This window comes from Lucilia sericata, unplaced genomic scaffold (assembly GCF_015586225.1).
Source record: "Lucilia sericata isolate MDLA Ls3-8-SP2 unplaced genomic scaffold, ASM1558622v1 Contig000032F_arrow, whole genome shotgun sequence".
In the NCBI taxonomy this organism is placed as follows: domain Eukaryota; kingdom Metazoa; phylum Arthropoda; class Insecta; order Diptera; family Calliphoridae; genus Lucilia; species Lucilia sericata.
Genome location: NW_023994070.1, coordinates 46,176 through 64,480, shown reverse-complemented (window position 1 = coordinate 64,480; position 18,305 = coordinate 46,176). Strand labels below are relative to the sequence as shown.

Here is an 18,305-nt window from a genome sequence, read left to right as displayed (position 1 = left end):
TTTATGTATATATAATATCGTCAGTATATTATTGGTTTGACCCGACCATTTTTACAAAAATTGAGTTAGGAGTGGATTGTATATAATTTGGACATCCTCTTTCCGATTCCCATTTTTCCCCATTTTTCAATATTTGATACGGTTTCCGAGATATCGGGTGTTAACTTTGGTCTATATCCACAATTTTAAGACTAAATAAATATTGTTTTGCTCCATATGCCACTGTTTGGCGTATAGGCCACAATTTTCATACAAAAATTGAAAACAAATTAATCACTATTGTTTTGCTTCACTGCCATAACAAAAACGTAGATCAAAGCACACATAACAAGGTGTTTTTAAAACTCTTGTTTACATTATTTGTATATAGATTAGATTAGATTTTGACAGATCTATTACACTGATTGTTATTTTTCAGGATACATAATTTGAGAGTTTTTGTATACATATAAAATATGTGCTGGTCTGCTAACACCATCTTACAAATTTAGTGAACATTTTGCACATAAAGCCCCCTTCACACGAGCACACAAGTAATATGATCTGTCAAAATTTTGTGTAAAAGAGAACGGATGGGATCGTCTAAATGCAATATGTAATGAAACCATCACACATTGAGAGAAAATACGGATGGAAAATTTGACAGTCGTATGGCTCTCTTCATTTTTTGAAATGATTCAAAAAACATGCAAGTCGCATTAGATCAGGGATGTATTTTTATGTAAACACATCCAAAACAAGTAGGAAAGTATAGTCGGGCATGGTCGACCATATAACAACCTACACCATGAGTATATTTTAAAAATTTTTATTTTTCACAAAGAAACTTTTATGTTGAATTTTACCTTAATTCCAAAGTATTTAAGCAATTTATTGATAAAAACTAAATTTTCTAAATGAGGCTTTATATAGGAGCATAGGTCAAACATGGGCCGATCCTCATTAAATTTCGGAAAAGGATATATTTTTAAATAATAGTTAATTATGTTGAGTTTCATTGCGATACAAATGGTTACAAGTCAATTTTAGACGTTTAAGACATTTTTTGAAGGGGGGTTTGTATGGGGGCTAGGGTCAAATAAGGGGCGATCATTACGAAAATCTGCAGTGTCATTTATACTTATATAAAACTTATTTGTGCCAATTTCTAGAGAGATAATAGTATATTTGACGTAATTAATGCATAAAAAGCCCAAATCGGGAGGTACGGTTGTATGGGGGCTAGGTGAAATAATGGACCGATCTCAAAATGTGATTCTGAGTCGATCGGTATACTTAAAGGTGTAGGACCAATATTTTTGTGTGTTACAAACATCAGCACAAACGTATAATACTCTCCCCACTATAGTGGTGTAGGGTATAAAAAGTGAAACAGCTGTTCCATCTTACTTTGTTATTGTTTTATACCAATCGTGTAAACACAAAAAATATAAATCATACGACTTTTATTCTCTTTTTTGTCATACGAATGGAATTTCATTTTACTTTTTCATTAGACTTGTCGTACGTAAAGTGTGACCGTGTGAAGGGCCCTTAAACAACAACAATTCATAAATAATTTGAGTGCCGAAGTATAAAATGCAATTTTCATCACCAGCTTCGTTTTTTCCGAAGAAATTATTAATTAAGTGGTATTTAATTGTTTGTCTGATATTTTCTTTTAGTTCCATGCCATTAGGATGTTTGATGAAGATTTACTACGTATAAAAACACCATCAGAATGTTCATCCAACATAGCAGATTTCGAATGTATTATGGGATATAGAAATAGGTAACTAATATTTTTAGGTTTTTGGAATACTTATCGAAGGATATTATCCTTTTTAGTTTGCGGTGCCATCAATTTCTAAAAAAGAACTTAATTTTCTATGGAAATAACTATTTACTGTAGCTGTTAACTCAAAATTACGCTCTGCATCAAGAAAAATTAAAAAAAATCTTGGGACACCGGTGTCCCATATACAAACGTGAAAGAGATATAGACCATTGGTGGCCAGAAAGAGAATTTTTAAAATGCATATGTTGTAGTGTAAAATATGAAAGAGAACATAAATGAAAATATGTGTGCTTTGCACTGAAAAAAATTATATGTTTGTACTTATTTGTCTTATTCATATTATTTGTACATATTATAAATGAACAACAGAGGGAATGTATACATCGATGTATGTATGTATTGACGAAACGATGTATTGATGTAAGAATGTATTAATGCATATGTTGATGTATTTATGTACATATGTATGTATGTATGTCCGTCTATAAGTGTTCAAATGATTAACCGTTAATCGATAAAATTTTGGCGATTAATTGCTTGAATAAATGACAATACAAATATAATTGTAAATAATTATTTACATAATAAATCTATCTATCAAAAGTATTTATACAAACATTTATTTGTAGCGGCTTTTGAAAATATTCTTTGTGTATCATTTCATAAAGAGAGCAACTAAATTAAATTGTTTTTGTTTTGTGTATAGTTTGTTTTGTTGCTGAGAACATTCGTATTGCATGTGTATGAGTGAGAATAACACAATGCCCGCAGGGGCATGTTTGGCCGCCAATGATATAGACCAATATTCAAACCATTTGGTTGAAACATTTTGGTTACTATAGAACGTTCTTATTTCGATTTTCATCATTATAATGACATTTTTAAGCCTATTGTTAAAGTCATTTTTGATGGGAACTATATATGAGGGGTAGGGTCACTTATGGGCCGATCCTAACATTTGGTAGTGTTTGTACTTCCTATAAAAATAGTTTTTGTTGAATTTCATCGCTATATTGGTATTTCTACGCCAGGTTTGATTATTTAAACTGTATTCTGGGCGGACACTTATGTATGTATATGGGGCTATGGGTGAAATTGTTGTCCGATACTGTCCATTTTCAATACCAAGCGATCTACATCAATAAAAAATATTTGTGAAAAATTTCAGCCTTCTAGCTGTTTTTGTTCGGCTCTTTTTCGATGGTGGGCATAAAAAATACTCATTTTGTATGGATATAGACCCTAAAAAGGGAAAACAAAAATAAAAAATTGATATAGACCATAAACACGAATTTTTATTTTCATTAAAATCTTAATAACTTTTTTTCAATTTTACATAGCGGTGTGTAAATCTATAATTTTGTTCAAAACATATGTCGAAATCAAGTGTGAAAATTAAAAAAAAAATCTATCACGTAAATTTTGAGAAAAGTTTATCTAAACCTTCTTATTCGTTTTTCTCAATAACAAGTGTTTGGCGTATGGGTCAAACCAATAATATACTGACGATATGAGATATAATTTAGAGTAATATTATTAATATATAATATTTATATATTTTAGTGTAATTACTATTGAAGTTTATATTACTTAATATAAACTCTAAGAGCGGGTTTTTGAGTTTGCAATTAAATGCTAATTAATAATCAGATTAGTTAATCTAAAAATAAATTGTATCCAATGCTAATCCCCTTCGATCTTTTTGTGTACAAATTTAAACTTCGCAGTGTTGCCATACAAAATAAAGATGTAGTATTTTCATCACAACTAGTAACCCGAAATGCTTCAAATTCGGGTGTAAAACCTATGAATTTTACATTAGCGTGTCATTGGAGGGATGTTGTTCATTTTTGGCAACTTTGAACTACATCTTCTTATTTTCTTATTTTCAGAAGCAGTAAAAATACGATATTTGGATGTCAAAAACAAAGCACATTCTTTTATGTACAAAATTTTAAGTATGTTATTTGTAGTGACTTTTATACATCTCTTTCCTCACTTTAAACTGGGGCTTCATTTGTAAGGAAATATTTGTTTTATAAAAGCGAAAAATATGTAATCGCATTTTAACATGTGATTAAGATGCCGTTTGTAAAGTATGACATCAATTATTTTTTGCTGGGTTATAAAAGCATTTTAGATGTGATTAAGATGTAAAGTATGACATCAATTATTTTTTGCTGGGTATATATTGTATATTTACAAATAAGAAAGAAAATTTTATTTCTATTTCCCAGCAAAAAAGTGTGGAAAAAGATGCAGTATTTTCATCACAAATAGTAACCCGAAGTGCATGAAATTCAGGTAAAAAACCTATGAATTTTACATTAGCGTGTCATTGAAGGAATGATGTTCATTTTTAACAACTTTGAACTACGTCTAATCTTATTTTTAGAAGCAGTAAAAGTCCGATTTTTGGATATCATAAATAAACTACAATCTTGCATAACACGCTTTTGTAAATTTCATTGGTTTATCACAAAAAAATAAAATATTACAATAAATGAAATAAATAAAACTTGATGTACTTCGAATATGTTATTTGTTGTGACTTTTCTACATCTCTTTTCTCACTTTTAACTGTGTTTTCATTTGTAAGGAAATATTTCGTTTATAAATGCGAAAAATATGTAATCGCATTTTTAGATATGATTAAGATGTCGTTTGTAAAGTATGACATCAATTATCTTTTGTCAACTATACAACGATATGCAATACTTACCTTCCTTGGGAGGCGTACTGAATTACTAGGTTATGTAGAGTTCTTAAACGAGCAGGAATTTCGTATCCGGATGACTGGTTTGAAAAGTGACTTGGAGGTGTTGGGGATATATTATTTCTATCATCGTTTTCCTCATCAGGGAACAATTCAACAACGGGATCTGGTCGAGGCTTTTCACTAATATCATCTTGGTCCTGGTTCTCATCATATTTTTTTACCGATGTCATAAATTCCAAATGTTTCTTTTCTTCTTCTAACTGAGCTACTAATTGTTCAGAAGATTGAAATTTTTGCTGTGTATTCGCCAATTCATCTCTTAACCAAGCATTTTCTTGATGTAGCCTTCGAACTTGTGTTTTAAGCTTTTGTTTTTCTGCTTCAATATTTTGAAGATGAGAAGCTAATGCCATCATCACTTGAGCCTCACTCAAACCAAGGTCAATATGTTCAATGTTTTTTTTAATAATATATGATTTTTCATCCTCTTTATTTATTTCACTAATTCCTGACATGAGAGATGCATGTTCCACACGAAGTGCCTCCAGGCCTTGTAAAACAGTTTTTGTATTACTGATGATTTCATCTTGTGTCATTTGCGTCATTTTCCCAATGTTTTCGATTTTTCGACTAGAATTATAAAAAAATAATAGAGTTTTTACTTTATTATTAATCTAATAATTTGTTGTATTTTTCTCTTACATTCTATAATTTTTAATCGCCTTTGAAATAAGCATATCAGAGTTTTTCCTTTTTAAACAGTTTATTTAATGAATGTCTGCATTAATCAATAGTTGACTATGTATATGTCATGCGCAGTATATATTTAAATGACGTAATTTCGTATGTATGTACATAGAAATGTTTTATAAATGCTAGACATTTAATACTTCCTTCATTTTTGAATTAAAATTGTTGAAATAGAAACGTCTGTTATTTTCAATTTTATACTTACATATGTACGTTATGTTAATTTTTTAATTTAAAACTCAAAAAACATACTTGATTAATTATATCGACTATTATTTTATTAGCATTAAGTTAAAAATAATTCTAAAGGCGAAAGTACACAACACGCTTTATAGACTTCTGTCAAAAAATTTGAAATATTGTATTTTTATTTACCATGTTACACACTGTAGTTTGTAACACGTCTGCCGCGAAAAGTTCAGCAACTTTCAACTTTTGACGCGTCGACAGCCGATTAGGGTTTTATTTTATTTTGTGTTGAATAAAAATAAAAAAAAATAATGAAATAAATTTCGTCAACAATGAAAGAAATAATATATGAAAAAAAATACAAAAACTTACAATTTTAAAAAATGAAACATTAAGCTTTAAAAGATCGAAATGACGCGTGATGTGTAACTTGCAGTTTATAAAGCGTGAAACGCGTTGCCGCCTCAACGAGTGTTGTGTACTTCCATCTTAATTATTTTTCTTTTTATTGCTATAATTAATGATATAGAAAAACAAAATAATTGTTCATATAACCTACAAATGATTTGAAAACATTGTAAGTTCGAGAATGGAAAATGGTAGCAATTAACCTTAAAATAAATTAGTCTATATTCGCCTTTGACGAATCTTATATACCATTCACCATAGTGTATTTAAAAAAATATTAGTTTTATAAAATTTCATTTTATTTAATTTTTTCCGACTCTATCATTATTTTAGCAATAACAAAACAAAAACAAAATACGAAGTTTAATAAAACCAACACACATCCAATCATAATTTTTTTCAATACGCATGCAAAAAATTGTATTTGTTATGAAATCTTCAGAGGTTTTCTCGGATTTTTGCTCATACCTCTGTTATTTATGGTGATTTTAAATAGGAAATTTCTCGAAAGCATATCTGAACATTTGGATCCCGAAGATATCTGGTATCTTTAAAAAAATTGATTTCAACAGACAGACAGGCATATAGAAAGTAATATCTCAGTAAAATGTTCACCACCTTGAACCTAGTGTATAAATTTTGTGCAAAATTTTCACAAAATAAACTATAAACTCTCAATGGTATTAAACAATTGCTTTCTTTTATGAAAAAAGTTCCAAATAGGAGTTTCTTGTACTCGGAAACTCGTTTTGGTTGTTATTCTTATCATTCGTACAAAAACAAATCAATGCAATTAACACGTAGTTTCTGAAACAAAAGTTTCTATGTGTAGACATTAAGGAAACTTTAAAAGAGAATTAATATAATTCTCTATAAAGGTCCATGAACTGGACGTTTAAGGATAAGATAAATGTTATATGGACAGATGAGCCAAAAATAAATCTTTCTAGACCGTGAAATGCGCGTTATAAAATTTGGAGATGGAAAGCTTTTATTTTAGGGATATTTCTCATCAGAAAGCGTATGAAAAATGTATAAATCAATGGTAACATGAATGCCGAAATGTCTACTGATATTATAAAGCTATTTTATTTGGATATTTTTATGATTTTTCCAAAAACTCTTAGGTCCAATATTTAGGTGAAAGATTAGCGATTAAATTAAAATTAATAATCGAAAGTTGTCTTTGAGTACTCAATTAGTTATTTTTGTTTGCAAGTTTAAGCGCTCAAAGAAGGTGGTTTAAACTTAAGCATGAAATGCAAAATTTTTTAAATAAATAAATAAAAATAAAAAAAGTTGTAAACAGCTGTAATTCAATTTTTAAATATAAACACTAAGAGCGGGTTTTTGAGATGGTAATCAAATGCCAATTAATAATCAGATTAGTTAATCTAAAAATAAATTTGATCTTATGTTAATCCCCTTTGATGTTTTTCAGTACAAGATTAAACTTCGCAGTGTTGCCATATAAAACAACAGAAAACTTCACGGTTTGTTATCAAAACAATGCATATTTTATAAAAAAGAAGAAGACAATTGTAAATTTAATATGAAAATGAATGAAAACTTAAATTAAAAACAAAAAAATGTATTTTCAAGTGTCCATAATTTATACTAATCAATAAATAGAACATTTTAATGTTTATATTTATAAAAATTTTATTAATTTTTTTGCATCAGCTGTTTACACTTTTGCATTTCGTGCTTAAGATTAAACCACCTCCATTGGGCGCTTAAACTTGCAAACAAAATTAACTAATTGAGTACTCAAAAACATCTTTCGAGGATTAATTTTAATTTAATCGCTAATCTTTCACCTAAAGATTGGCCCTAAAATGTTAAATTTATTGACTAGTATAAATTATGCACACCCAAAATACATTTTTTTGATTTTAAATTTAAGTTTTCATTAATTTTCATATTAAATTTACAATTGTCTTCTTCTTTTTTATAAAACATGCATTGTTTAGTATGGCAACACTGCGAAGTCTAATTTTGTACTCAAAAACATCAAAGGGTATTAACATCAGATTAAATTTATGATTAGATTAACTAATCAGATTATTAATTGGCATTTGATTGCCAACTCAAAAACCCGCTCTTAGAATTTCATTGCTATATTGATCCCTACAGTCGCCAGAGTTAAATCGGAACACTCGTGTAAAAACACGACGGAACAACAGAAGTGTGTGGCAAATTGATTGAGATTAGAAGATACAAAATACTAAAAATTTTGCACTAGAAAATATTAATTTATAATAAAAATGTTACTATAGTACTACGCGCCAAATATGTGTAAATGAGTTAACCGAGCAAAATTACGTACATCAATACCCAACATGCCCGGGTATGTCATACAATTTACATACATATATGACTGTTTCATCCTTTTTTACATTTCTAGTGTATAATTTTTATAATTATTAAAACTAATTTAATAAAACGTCTGTACAAATAAATTAAATATTTTTTGACCACATTCCATTAAATTTTAGCCATTTTTTTAAGTTTTCTCGTGGTTTTCCTACCCAGCAAAAAAAATTTGAAGTTGTTAAAGAAGAAGGGATATTTTCATGATTTCTTTTGTACGTATTCTATTTAATGCGTTTTAAATACATGCCTAAATTCTAATAAATTTGTCATCAGTGAAGGCATGAAAAATGTACCCAAATTCACTCATGTAACTCCACTATAGGAATTGTAATATTTTACTATAATTTGGTATTCTCTTAGGAGATTTAACGAAAACGTGCATTTCATACAATAAATATTAAAAATTACATTAATTTTTTATTAGATTTTTGTTTTTGTAGGTACCTACCTACCTAGTAATATTAAGTCCATTTTAACATTAATAAGAGAAGGAAAAAACCAAGACTGTTTAACGGATTTTAAAACACAATGGGTATTTTTCCTCTGCATGAATTTAAATCCAATAAAAATCAGTTAGTTATGTTTTATCTTATTTTATTTTTATCAATATCACACAAAAAAATTATTTAAATATTGATAATTAAATCGAAATACCATTATTAATGCATTTTTAAATAAATATAGTGCACCAATGAAAATTCGCTTGAGAATCATCGAATATTCATTGGTTATAAGAACTCATTTAAATGGCGAACTATTTTTCCAAATACGAACACATGCATGCCAATGACACGCTAATGTTAAAATCATGCATGTTTCCCCTAAATATGAACCAGTTCATTATCAGTTCAACCCATGCATTTACTACTTTTTTTGCACGTCTTTTTTTGCTGGGTATTAACAACAATATTATATGCAAAAAACCTTAATAAAAACCCCTACATAATATATAATGCACATTATGTAGAGTTTCACTTTATAAAATTTTGACTTCAAGAACAAAATTTTTTCTATATTATTAATACAAAATCGATTAGGATTAAACAATTTGTTTTTGTTTTCGTTAGTAGGGAATTTATTTGCAAAAAAAAGATTGTTAAGTCAGGGTCAAAAATTAAAATTCAGACTTTAATATTTTTGTTTATATAATATTAAAATTACTACAATAATTTTACTTTACTAAGTCATATGCAATGAAAAAATTTAATTCATAAAAATCGGTCCATATTTGTATATATTACAGGGTCCAAAACAGATTTTACATACAAATGTATGAACAATGACATATTACTCTGTATTTTAAACAAAATTTGATGTTTAGATCAATTTTTTTCATAAGATATAAGAATACATATATATAAATCAGATAATAAAATTCAAAATTTATAATTTAACTTAATTTTTGTCCGATAACTGACCTGTACTTTTATGCATACCCTGGTATGTTGGGTATTGATGTACATAAGAGTAAAAGTAGAAAATCGGTCATAAATCGGTTAAGAAAATATATATCTTACTAGTTTTTGTTTAGATCATAACGGTTAAATTTAATTTATTTATTTTTCTGATGTATAATTAAGTCGAAATTTTATTTATTTTAGTTCAAAAATATATTTTTTAGTTTAAAAAATTTACACATTTTAGTCACACACCATATGTAAATATTATTTATAAAAATCTAATAAAATTTATGTTATTTTCAAAATTTATTATATAAAATGAACGTTTCTTTTAAATCCTAAAACAATACCAAATTGTAGTGGAATATTACAATTCCTATAGTAGAGTTACATGAGTGAATTACATACATACATATGTATATGCAATTTTTCATGCGTTCACTTGTGACGAATTTATAAGAATTTAGGAGTGTATTTAAAATAAATTAAATTGAATACGTACTAACCCAGCAAACTGATAATAAACTACTTCATATTATGGCGAAAAATGCATGATTTTAACATTAGCGTGTCATTGGAGCGCATGGGTTCGTATTTAAAAAAATATTTCGGCATTAAAATGAGTGCTTACAAACCAATGAACATTCGACGATTCTCAATTGAATTTTCATTGGTGCACTATATTTGCTTTAAAATCTATTATTAAATGTATTACGAATTAATTTTTAATATTTAAATTAATTAATTATAACTGATTTTGAATTGCAATAAATTGATTCAGAGTAAAAATACCCATAATATTATAAAATCCGTTAAGCAGTCAGCCAACTTCGTTTTTTCCTGCTATTATTAAATAAGATATCTACTCTAGACAAATCCTCACGCCCATCTGGAAAATTTCTAAAATTCTCAATAAGAAAATAAAAAACATCCCTATACTAAAACACAATGGCGCAGCAGGAAAAGTGTGACTTACTAGCTCAACTATTTAATTCAAATCATATGACAACACATCCTGGCGATGCTACAACGATTGCATACGTGAACAACACAGTAAATGTTATAAGAAATACTATTGTTGCACATAAAACTGATTATTTTTTATTAGATGGTATTAACAATATATGTCTGGCTTTGATCTTATTTATGAGAAGATACATAAAATAACAACAAATTTCAACAAAAAATGCGAATTGTCTAGGTCAGCGGTTCCCACCGTTTTTTACTTCGCGGACCCCTTGAGGAATTTATTTAATTTCACGGACCCCCATACATATTTTGATATCTTATTGTTATAAATAACACTGTGATACAAAAGTGAAGAAAAATAAAATGCAGGCGTTCTCATATACCAATTCTATTTCGTTATAGTCCATAGAGTACGAATATATTTTTAGTTTTCCCCTATCACTTCGTTAACTTACTTTTTAAGAGCAAAAGATGCGAAAAAGAGCCATTTTTGAAGTTTTAAATTTGAAAAATCATAAGTTTAGTAGTAGTTTTCATCCGATTTTCAAATCCGATATTTTTTTTAATGATACAAGTGTTGCCGTTTAAGTAAAGAAACTCACACTTTTTTAAAAAAATTTCATTTTCATCATGCTCTACTTTGACCTTGAGGCAGTGAGTTCATCTTTTATTACTTTCCTGAAGAATCACATAAAGGAAGGTTTCTAAAACTTGTTATTTCATAAAAATCTATGAAAAACTGGATGATTTATGCCAATTTTTCTAATAGCATGTTCCTCGAATTTTTGGTTTTCTCCATACAAATTAATTTTTGTATAAAAATGTTTATAAACATTTTTTAAACTTGTTACAAAGAAAACCAGAAACATGAACGTTTTTGTATGGAAGAAATATGCTATATTTTTATAAAACTTAGCACAACTCATAACCTTTTTCATCGATTATCATAAATTGACCATCATTGGAAACCCAACTTAATGTGCCTTTTTTCAAATGTAATAAAAGCTAAAGTTACTGCTTCATGGCCAACGTAGAGCAGTATGAAAATTAAAAATTGTGAAAAAATGTGAGTTTTTTTACTTAAAAGGCCGTAACCAAGACATTAATCATAAATTTTGGATTTATTTTTTTGGGTTGAAAGACAACACTTGTATCTTTAAAACAAAATATCCAATTTGAAAATCGGTTGCAAACTACCATAAATATATTTTTTTAAAGTTAAAACTTCAAAAATAGCTCTTTTTCACATCTTTTGCTCTTAAAAAGGAACTAAACGAAGTGATCGGGAAAAATTAAAAATATATTCCTACTCTATGGACTATAACGAAATGGAATTGGTATATGAGAACCCCTGCATTTTTTTGCTGTATCACTGTGTAATTGTTCGTCCGAAAATTGTCTTAGTCCTGGTCCATAAACCCTATAAAATATTCCCGTACATTGAGATCGGAGATGTTTTCAATTGCATGGTTTTAAATATAGAATGACTTCTAACATGATGTTTAATTTTATGATCGTGAGAGCTTTCATGTTCATTTCTCGTCAAGGTATAGAAAAGGTTTCTTTATCAAGTATTGTCGACATGTGCTTAAAGAGTCATGTTTCTAAATTTTTTTGCGATTGCATAGGAGTGAGCTGAGTATGTAAGCTAAGTTTTCGAGAAAATATGTGAAAGTTAGACTTCTTCGATGTTGTTGCGGAATGCGTTACCCACATAAAATATGACCTGAACTCTTTGCGAATGTACTGTGAATTTGGATCTTAATTTTGAATTTTAAAATACCTACGAATTATTTTACTGCGTGGTTTTGACTATTTACGCAAAACGCTATGAATTTTCTGATGTTGATTTAATAATATTGGACAACAAAATGAAGTTAAAATCTGTGTATCACGTCGGAATGGAATATTTATATTTAAAATTAACTAGATTAACACTTTTGCTTACAATTTAAAAAAATATTATGAAATGTGACCTAACCTGGGATACCAGTATCAGTATTTAATTCTAAGGCAAATCATTATCCGTCTGCTATAAAAACATTTATTTCGATACATATACATTTATAAAAATTACAAATCACTTAATACTTTACTTTATAAAAGTGAAACAATAAATTTGTAAGGCCTAGCTTCATCCTGATAAACGACCGAAACAATAAAATTCAAAGAGTCACCAACAAATCTGGGATTATTGAATAAAAATTGTGTATTTTAGTATTTATGACAAATTTGGAGATATTTTTAATATTTTCTAACATATAGATAATATTTTTTATTCATGATTTTTTTCGTTCGTCTTCGCGGACCCCCTAGGATTTTGCTACGGACCACTAGGGGTCCGCGGACCCCCTTTTGGGAACCGTTGGTCTAGGTATAGTCACATCAATGAACAGGTCGCAGCATAATTTTATTCCGCTAACATAATTATTCTTAAGCTTTTCATAAAGTTTTTTTTTTTTTTGATTTTTCCTTCCCATCAATATTAATTTAAAACGCTTATGTTATAAATAATTTTTTTAAATAACAAAGTAGAAAAATATTTTAATTTTCCTAAACTCTTTTGTAATTAAGACTACTGTAAGCAAACAATTTATAATACCGTAATAAATATGTAAATAAATATTAAATTCAATAAAAAGCGCTTGTAGTGTATAGACGTGTTATTTAAATCTCGCAATCTTTACACACCCAGCAAAAAATAATTGATGTCATACTTTACAAACTACATCTTAATCACATCTTAAAATGCGATTACATATTTTTCACTTTTATAAACCAAATATTTCCTTACAAATGAAACCCCAGTTAAAAGTGAGGAAAGAGATGTGGAAAAGTCATTACAAATAACATATTTGAAGTACATCTCGATTTGGTGAAAGAGTAGTGAAATTTACATAAGCGTGTCATTAAGAGAATGTGTTTTATTTTTAACATCCAAATATCGGATTTTTACTGCTTCTAAAAATATGATCAGATGTAGTTCAAAGTTGCCAAAAATGAACAACATCCCTCCAATGACACGCTAATGTAAAATTCATAGGTTACTTTGAAGCACTTCGGGTTACTAGTTCCCAGCAAAAAAAGTGTGGAAAAAGATGTAGAATTTTCATCACAACTAGTAACCCGAAGTGCTTCAAATTCGATATAGTTTGTAAAGTATGACATCAATTATTTTTTGCTGGGTTGTGATGAAAATTCTACATCTTTTTCCACACTTTTTTGCTGGGCAGTTTATTGATGATAAATTCCTGCCTTATATCTACTTAAAATAATTAGCAGAAACAATTTCTTTTTTGATTTATTTCTTTATTTATTATATTATAACTAGTGGTAGTGCTTAATAATGTCTTCCTCCTCAGGAGGAAATTATTTTTCATTTTTGGAACCCGATCCATCGCCTAAGCGGAAAAAGTAACTTTAACAACTTTGATTTTCCCAAATATGGAGAAAATCAAACTGACAAAAATAAAAAGATTTGTCCAAAATATATTACTATAAAAAGCAAAGTTCCCGAAAAATGTATACAATCTTTTAATATATTTTTGGTGTCTAAAGCCGTAAAAGGTATATCCAATGAACCAATGGAAAAAATTAGCTATACCAAAAAAAATTAGCTTAATTTTAACAAAAAATTAAGTACAAGCTAATAGATTTTTAAAAGCCACTACGTTACCCGGTCCGGACTAGGTCCAATCGAATGTACTTTACATCCTACCTAAAATACAATCAAAAGTGTTGTATTTGCGCCATTTCTACGTGATTTGAGCGAAGAGAAGTTTAAAAGTGGACTTAAAGATCAAGGCGTAGTTGAATGCCAAAAATCTTTAGTATTGAAATGAGATATATAATAAAAACAAATGGAAATCTCAGAAAAACACACAACAAAAACAACAGCAACCCAAAAGCCAAATTCAAAAGGCACATCACTTGACAGAATGGAGACAAGATAATCAGCTGCCGCTAAAATTACTCAGAGACGACTCTCAATGTATAGAGAAGAAAAAATGGAAACATAATCCCTCTTATATCCCTCATTAATTTATATTCACTAACTAATTTACATGACATTTCAAATGTTTCAATGGAATATAAAAGGATATCTTAATAATAATTACGTATATTGATTTTTAACTTATTTTGAAAGAACAAAATCCACATTTGATTTCTCTACAGGAAACGCAAAAACAAAACAAACAAAAAAAAGAGAAAATTCAACATTAAGAAAGCTAACTGGGATCTTTTTAAGTAAAAAATTTATAATGAGCTCAACAAAAAAGTATTTTATAATAATATAAATAAAAAAATTGCCGTAATTACAAAAATCATAAGAACTAAAGCCAACCATTATATACGACAAACATCAGCTTGCTTGGAGTTGAGTACCTGACTATGGTTTTCAACAAGTCAGTGAGCAGCCTCGTAATACCCGAAGCCTGGAAAAAGTGTAGAGTCATTCCCATTTTAAAACCTGGGAAAGACGCGACAGAGGGACAATCATACAGGCCGATTTCCCTCCTATCACCAGTCGCGAAGACTTTTGAGGCGCTTCTCCTCCCCCAGCTCTCCAGCCACCTAACAGCAGCTTGTCACCAGCATGGCTTCCCCAAAATGCACAGCACCACTACAGCATTAACCGCCATTGCCACTCAGATCTCACAAGGCTTAAACCAGCAGAGGCCCTGTGAAAGGACGGTCCTAGTGGCTCTTGACCTGTCGAAGGCCTTCGACACTGTCAGTCACGCCACAATCTTCGAGGATATCCTGCAATCCACAATGCCCAACAACACGAAGAGATGGATCGTAAATTATCTGAGTGGCCGTCAGTCGTTCGTGGAGTTTAGATACAGACGCTCCAAACCCCGTAGAGTTAAACAAGGCGTACCTCAAGGTGGAGTACTATCGCCACTTTTGTTTAACTTCTACCTCTCTAAGCTCCCCGCACCTCCACAAGGCGTGGAAGTGATTTCATATGCGGACGACTGTACAATCATGGCGACGGACCACAACATTGATGAATTATGAGTTCTGGTGAATGGTTATCTCCACGAAATACATCAGTTCTTCACTGCGCGTAACCTGCAATTATCACCAGCGAAGTCGTCAACAACACTTTTTACCACCTGGACGAAGGAAGTAAACCTAAACCTTGGCATCGTGGTCGATGGAGTCCAAATTCCGATCGTGCACCACCCAAAAATATTGGGGGTCACATTTGATAGCCTCTTTACTTCCTCAGCTCACGCCACTGCAATCACGCACAAATTGCGAAGTAGAAACAAGGTCCTCAAAGCGCTAGCCGGCAGCACTTGGGGTATGGATAAAGAAACCTTGTTGGCTACATTTAAAACGATTGATCGGTCAGTGATTAACTATGCTGCTCCAGTGTGGTCACCTTCGCTAAGTGATACCCAGTGGAGAAACATTCAAAGCTGCCAAAATGCCGCCCTAAGGACTGTAACGGGCTGCCTACAAATTACCTCGGAACATCACCTGCACGAGGAAACGAAGGTCCTTCCAGTCAAGGAACACAATGTCATGTTGACTAAACAGTTCCTCCTGGGATGTCATCGGAGAAGTCATCCCAATTTTAACATAACACAATTGGATACTCCCCCGAGGCATGTCAGGACGGATCTTCGTATATACGAGGAAAACATATGCAGATATGTGCGGGATCCACTGGATCAGTCCTCGTATTCGGCAGCTTTGAACGACATTCATAGAGACGCCATAAATTCCGCGGTCGCAGGATACCGCATGAATGTCGTAATTGGAGGTCGCCCACCGCCCATAGCAGACACGGAAGAAACCCTGCCGCGGAAAACAAGAGTAGTTCTGGCACAACTAAGATTGGAATGGAGCAACAGGCTCAATGCCTACTGGTCACGTGTAGACCGTGCCATCCCCAACGAATGTCCTGCATGTGGTCAGGGTCCTCATGACACCCACCACATATTCAACTGCTCAGCCAACCCTACTTCACTCTGTCCAATGGATTTATGGACGCATCCAGTTGAAGTAGCCCAATTTTTAGACCTGGACATTGATGTAGAACCCCCCAACTAGATTATTGTATAGTTTTAGCTGTTACAACAACAACAAACATCAGCAGTTCGCAAGCATTTCGTTCCATGGTGGAATTCAATGTTATCGGAACTTCGAGTCGAGAAAACCAAAACATGGCAATTCTTTCAAAAGCATCCTACTAATTTTAATTTAATCAACTATAAAAAATCTAACGGCAAATTTAGGCTTGAATGTAAAAAAGCTGAAGCCTTTTGTTTTGAGAATTTTACAAAAAATATATGTAGGGACTCGCCAATATCTATGATATGGAGTAGTCAATATGTTATCAAACCGTAACTACGCACAACCTATCTCTGCAATACGCACTCATAACGGAATCATCACAGATTCGAATTTAATTGCTAACTTTTTTGCTAGCAAGTGGTCAAAGTATTCCTCAGATTCGAACTTTTCAACAAGTTTTAATTCTACCAAAAACAATATCTGTACGAGCTGGAAACAATTTAGCGGAACTTATTGAATCCCCAATTGATATGTGAGAACTGGTAATGGTTTAAAATAAAGTTAACGGTTCATCTCCAGGATTTGATAGAATTTCCTATGAAATGATTAAAAATCTTTCAAACTCAAGTAAACTCATTCTTCTTCGCCATTATAACAAAATATTTAATAATGGTATATTTCCACATTCATGGAAAACTGCTGTTATAACCTGTATTCCTAAACCCAACAGAGACCACTCTGACTTTTCAGGATATATATTTTATTGTCATGTCTTTTCAAACCGATAGAAAGGATTATTGCGAAACGTATTGCATGGTATGTAGAATCAAAGAAACTTGTAGCCATAAACCAAGTTGCATTTAAATCCAATCGTGGGTGCGTTGATGCTTTGCTACATATTGATTATTACATTACAAAAACCCTATCATCAAGGAATCACACGTCAATCTTAGGTATTGATTTCGAGAAAGCATTGGACGTGTAGGATCACGTCATATTGCATACATTGAGAACATGGGGTATTGGTTCTAAAATCTATAACTACATAAAATCATTTTTAACTGGAAGAACAATTAAAGTTCAGATAAATCAAGAATATTCTACTGAATACCCACTTTCTAATGGAATTCCTCAAGGATCTCCTTTATCTGTTGTACTGTTTCAAATCACATTTAATCAAATAAGTAATATTATTTAAAAAAAACAAATTTGTTGATCATTGTCTTTACGCCGATGACTTATATATTAAAAACAATGAAACATCTAAAATAAAAAACTCATTGGAAAAAAAAACTAATTGAAAAATGGTCAGAAACATCTGGTGCAAAAATATCTTTAGAAAAATCAACCTTATTACATATCTGTTAATAATACTGGAATTTCTATTGTAAATAAGAAAAAGATTTTAGGAGTAATAATATATATTTTGTGTAAAAACAATGATACATCTAAAATAAAAAACTCATTCCAGTATTATTGACTGTTAATAATACTGTAATTTCAAAACAGATCAAAAGATTTTAGGAGTAATAATGGAAAAAAACTATCGTTGGAAAGAACATATTTCGTATGTAAAAAGATCACTTGTGCCCAGTGCTAATCTCGTAAGATATCTAGTAACAAGAAGTTACACTCACATAAATACACATACATATTTAATAGAAACCCCAATTCTAAGTAAAAT

At 30.4% G+C, this 18,305-nt stretch overlaps 2 protein-coding genes across 4 annotated transcripts in view; one reads left to right on the top strand and one right to left on the bottom strand.

Moving 5' to 3' along the window:
• Positions 1 to 18,305, bottom strand: part of LOC119611877 (kinesin light chain) — a 317,508-nt gene that overhangs the window by 270,713 nt on the left and 28,490 nt on the right. For 2 of the 3 annotated variants that reach the window (XM_037967591.1, XM_037967600.1), the window contains exon 2: positions 4,500 to 5,126. In XM_037967591.1, coding sequence (XP_037823519.1) covers positions 4,500 to 5,101 — 602 coding nt within the window. In that variant the 5' untranslated portion in view covers positions 5,102 to 5,126. Of the gene's footprint in view, positions 1 to 4,499; positions 5,127 to 5,198; positions 5,295 to 18,305 lie in introns of all 3 variants that reach the window. The other variant, XM_037967584.1, reaches the window with a different exon arrangement.
• LOC119612022 lies at positions 10,568 to 16,209 on the top strand (the record flags this gene model as incomplete). Its single annotated transcript, XM_037967737.1, has 2 exons — positions 10,568 to 10,730; positions 15,615 to 16,209. Coding segments are annotated over exons 1-2 (758 nt in total), but the record flags the coding sequence as incomplete, so codon positions are not given.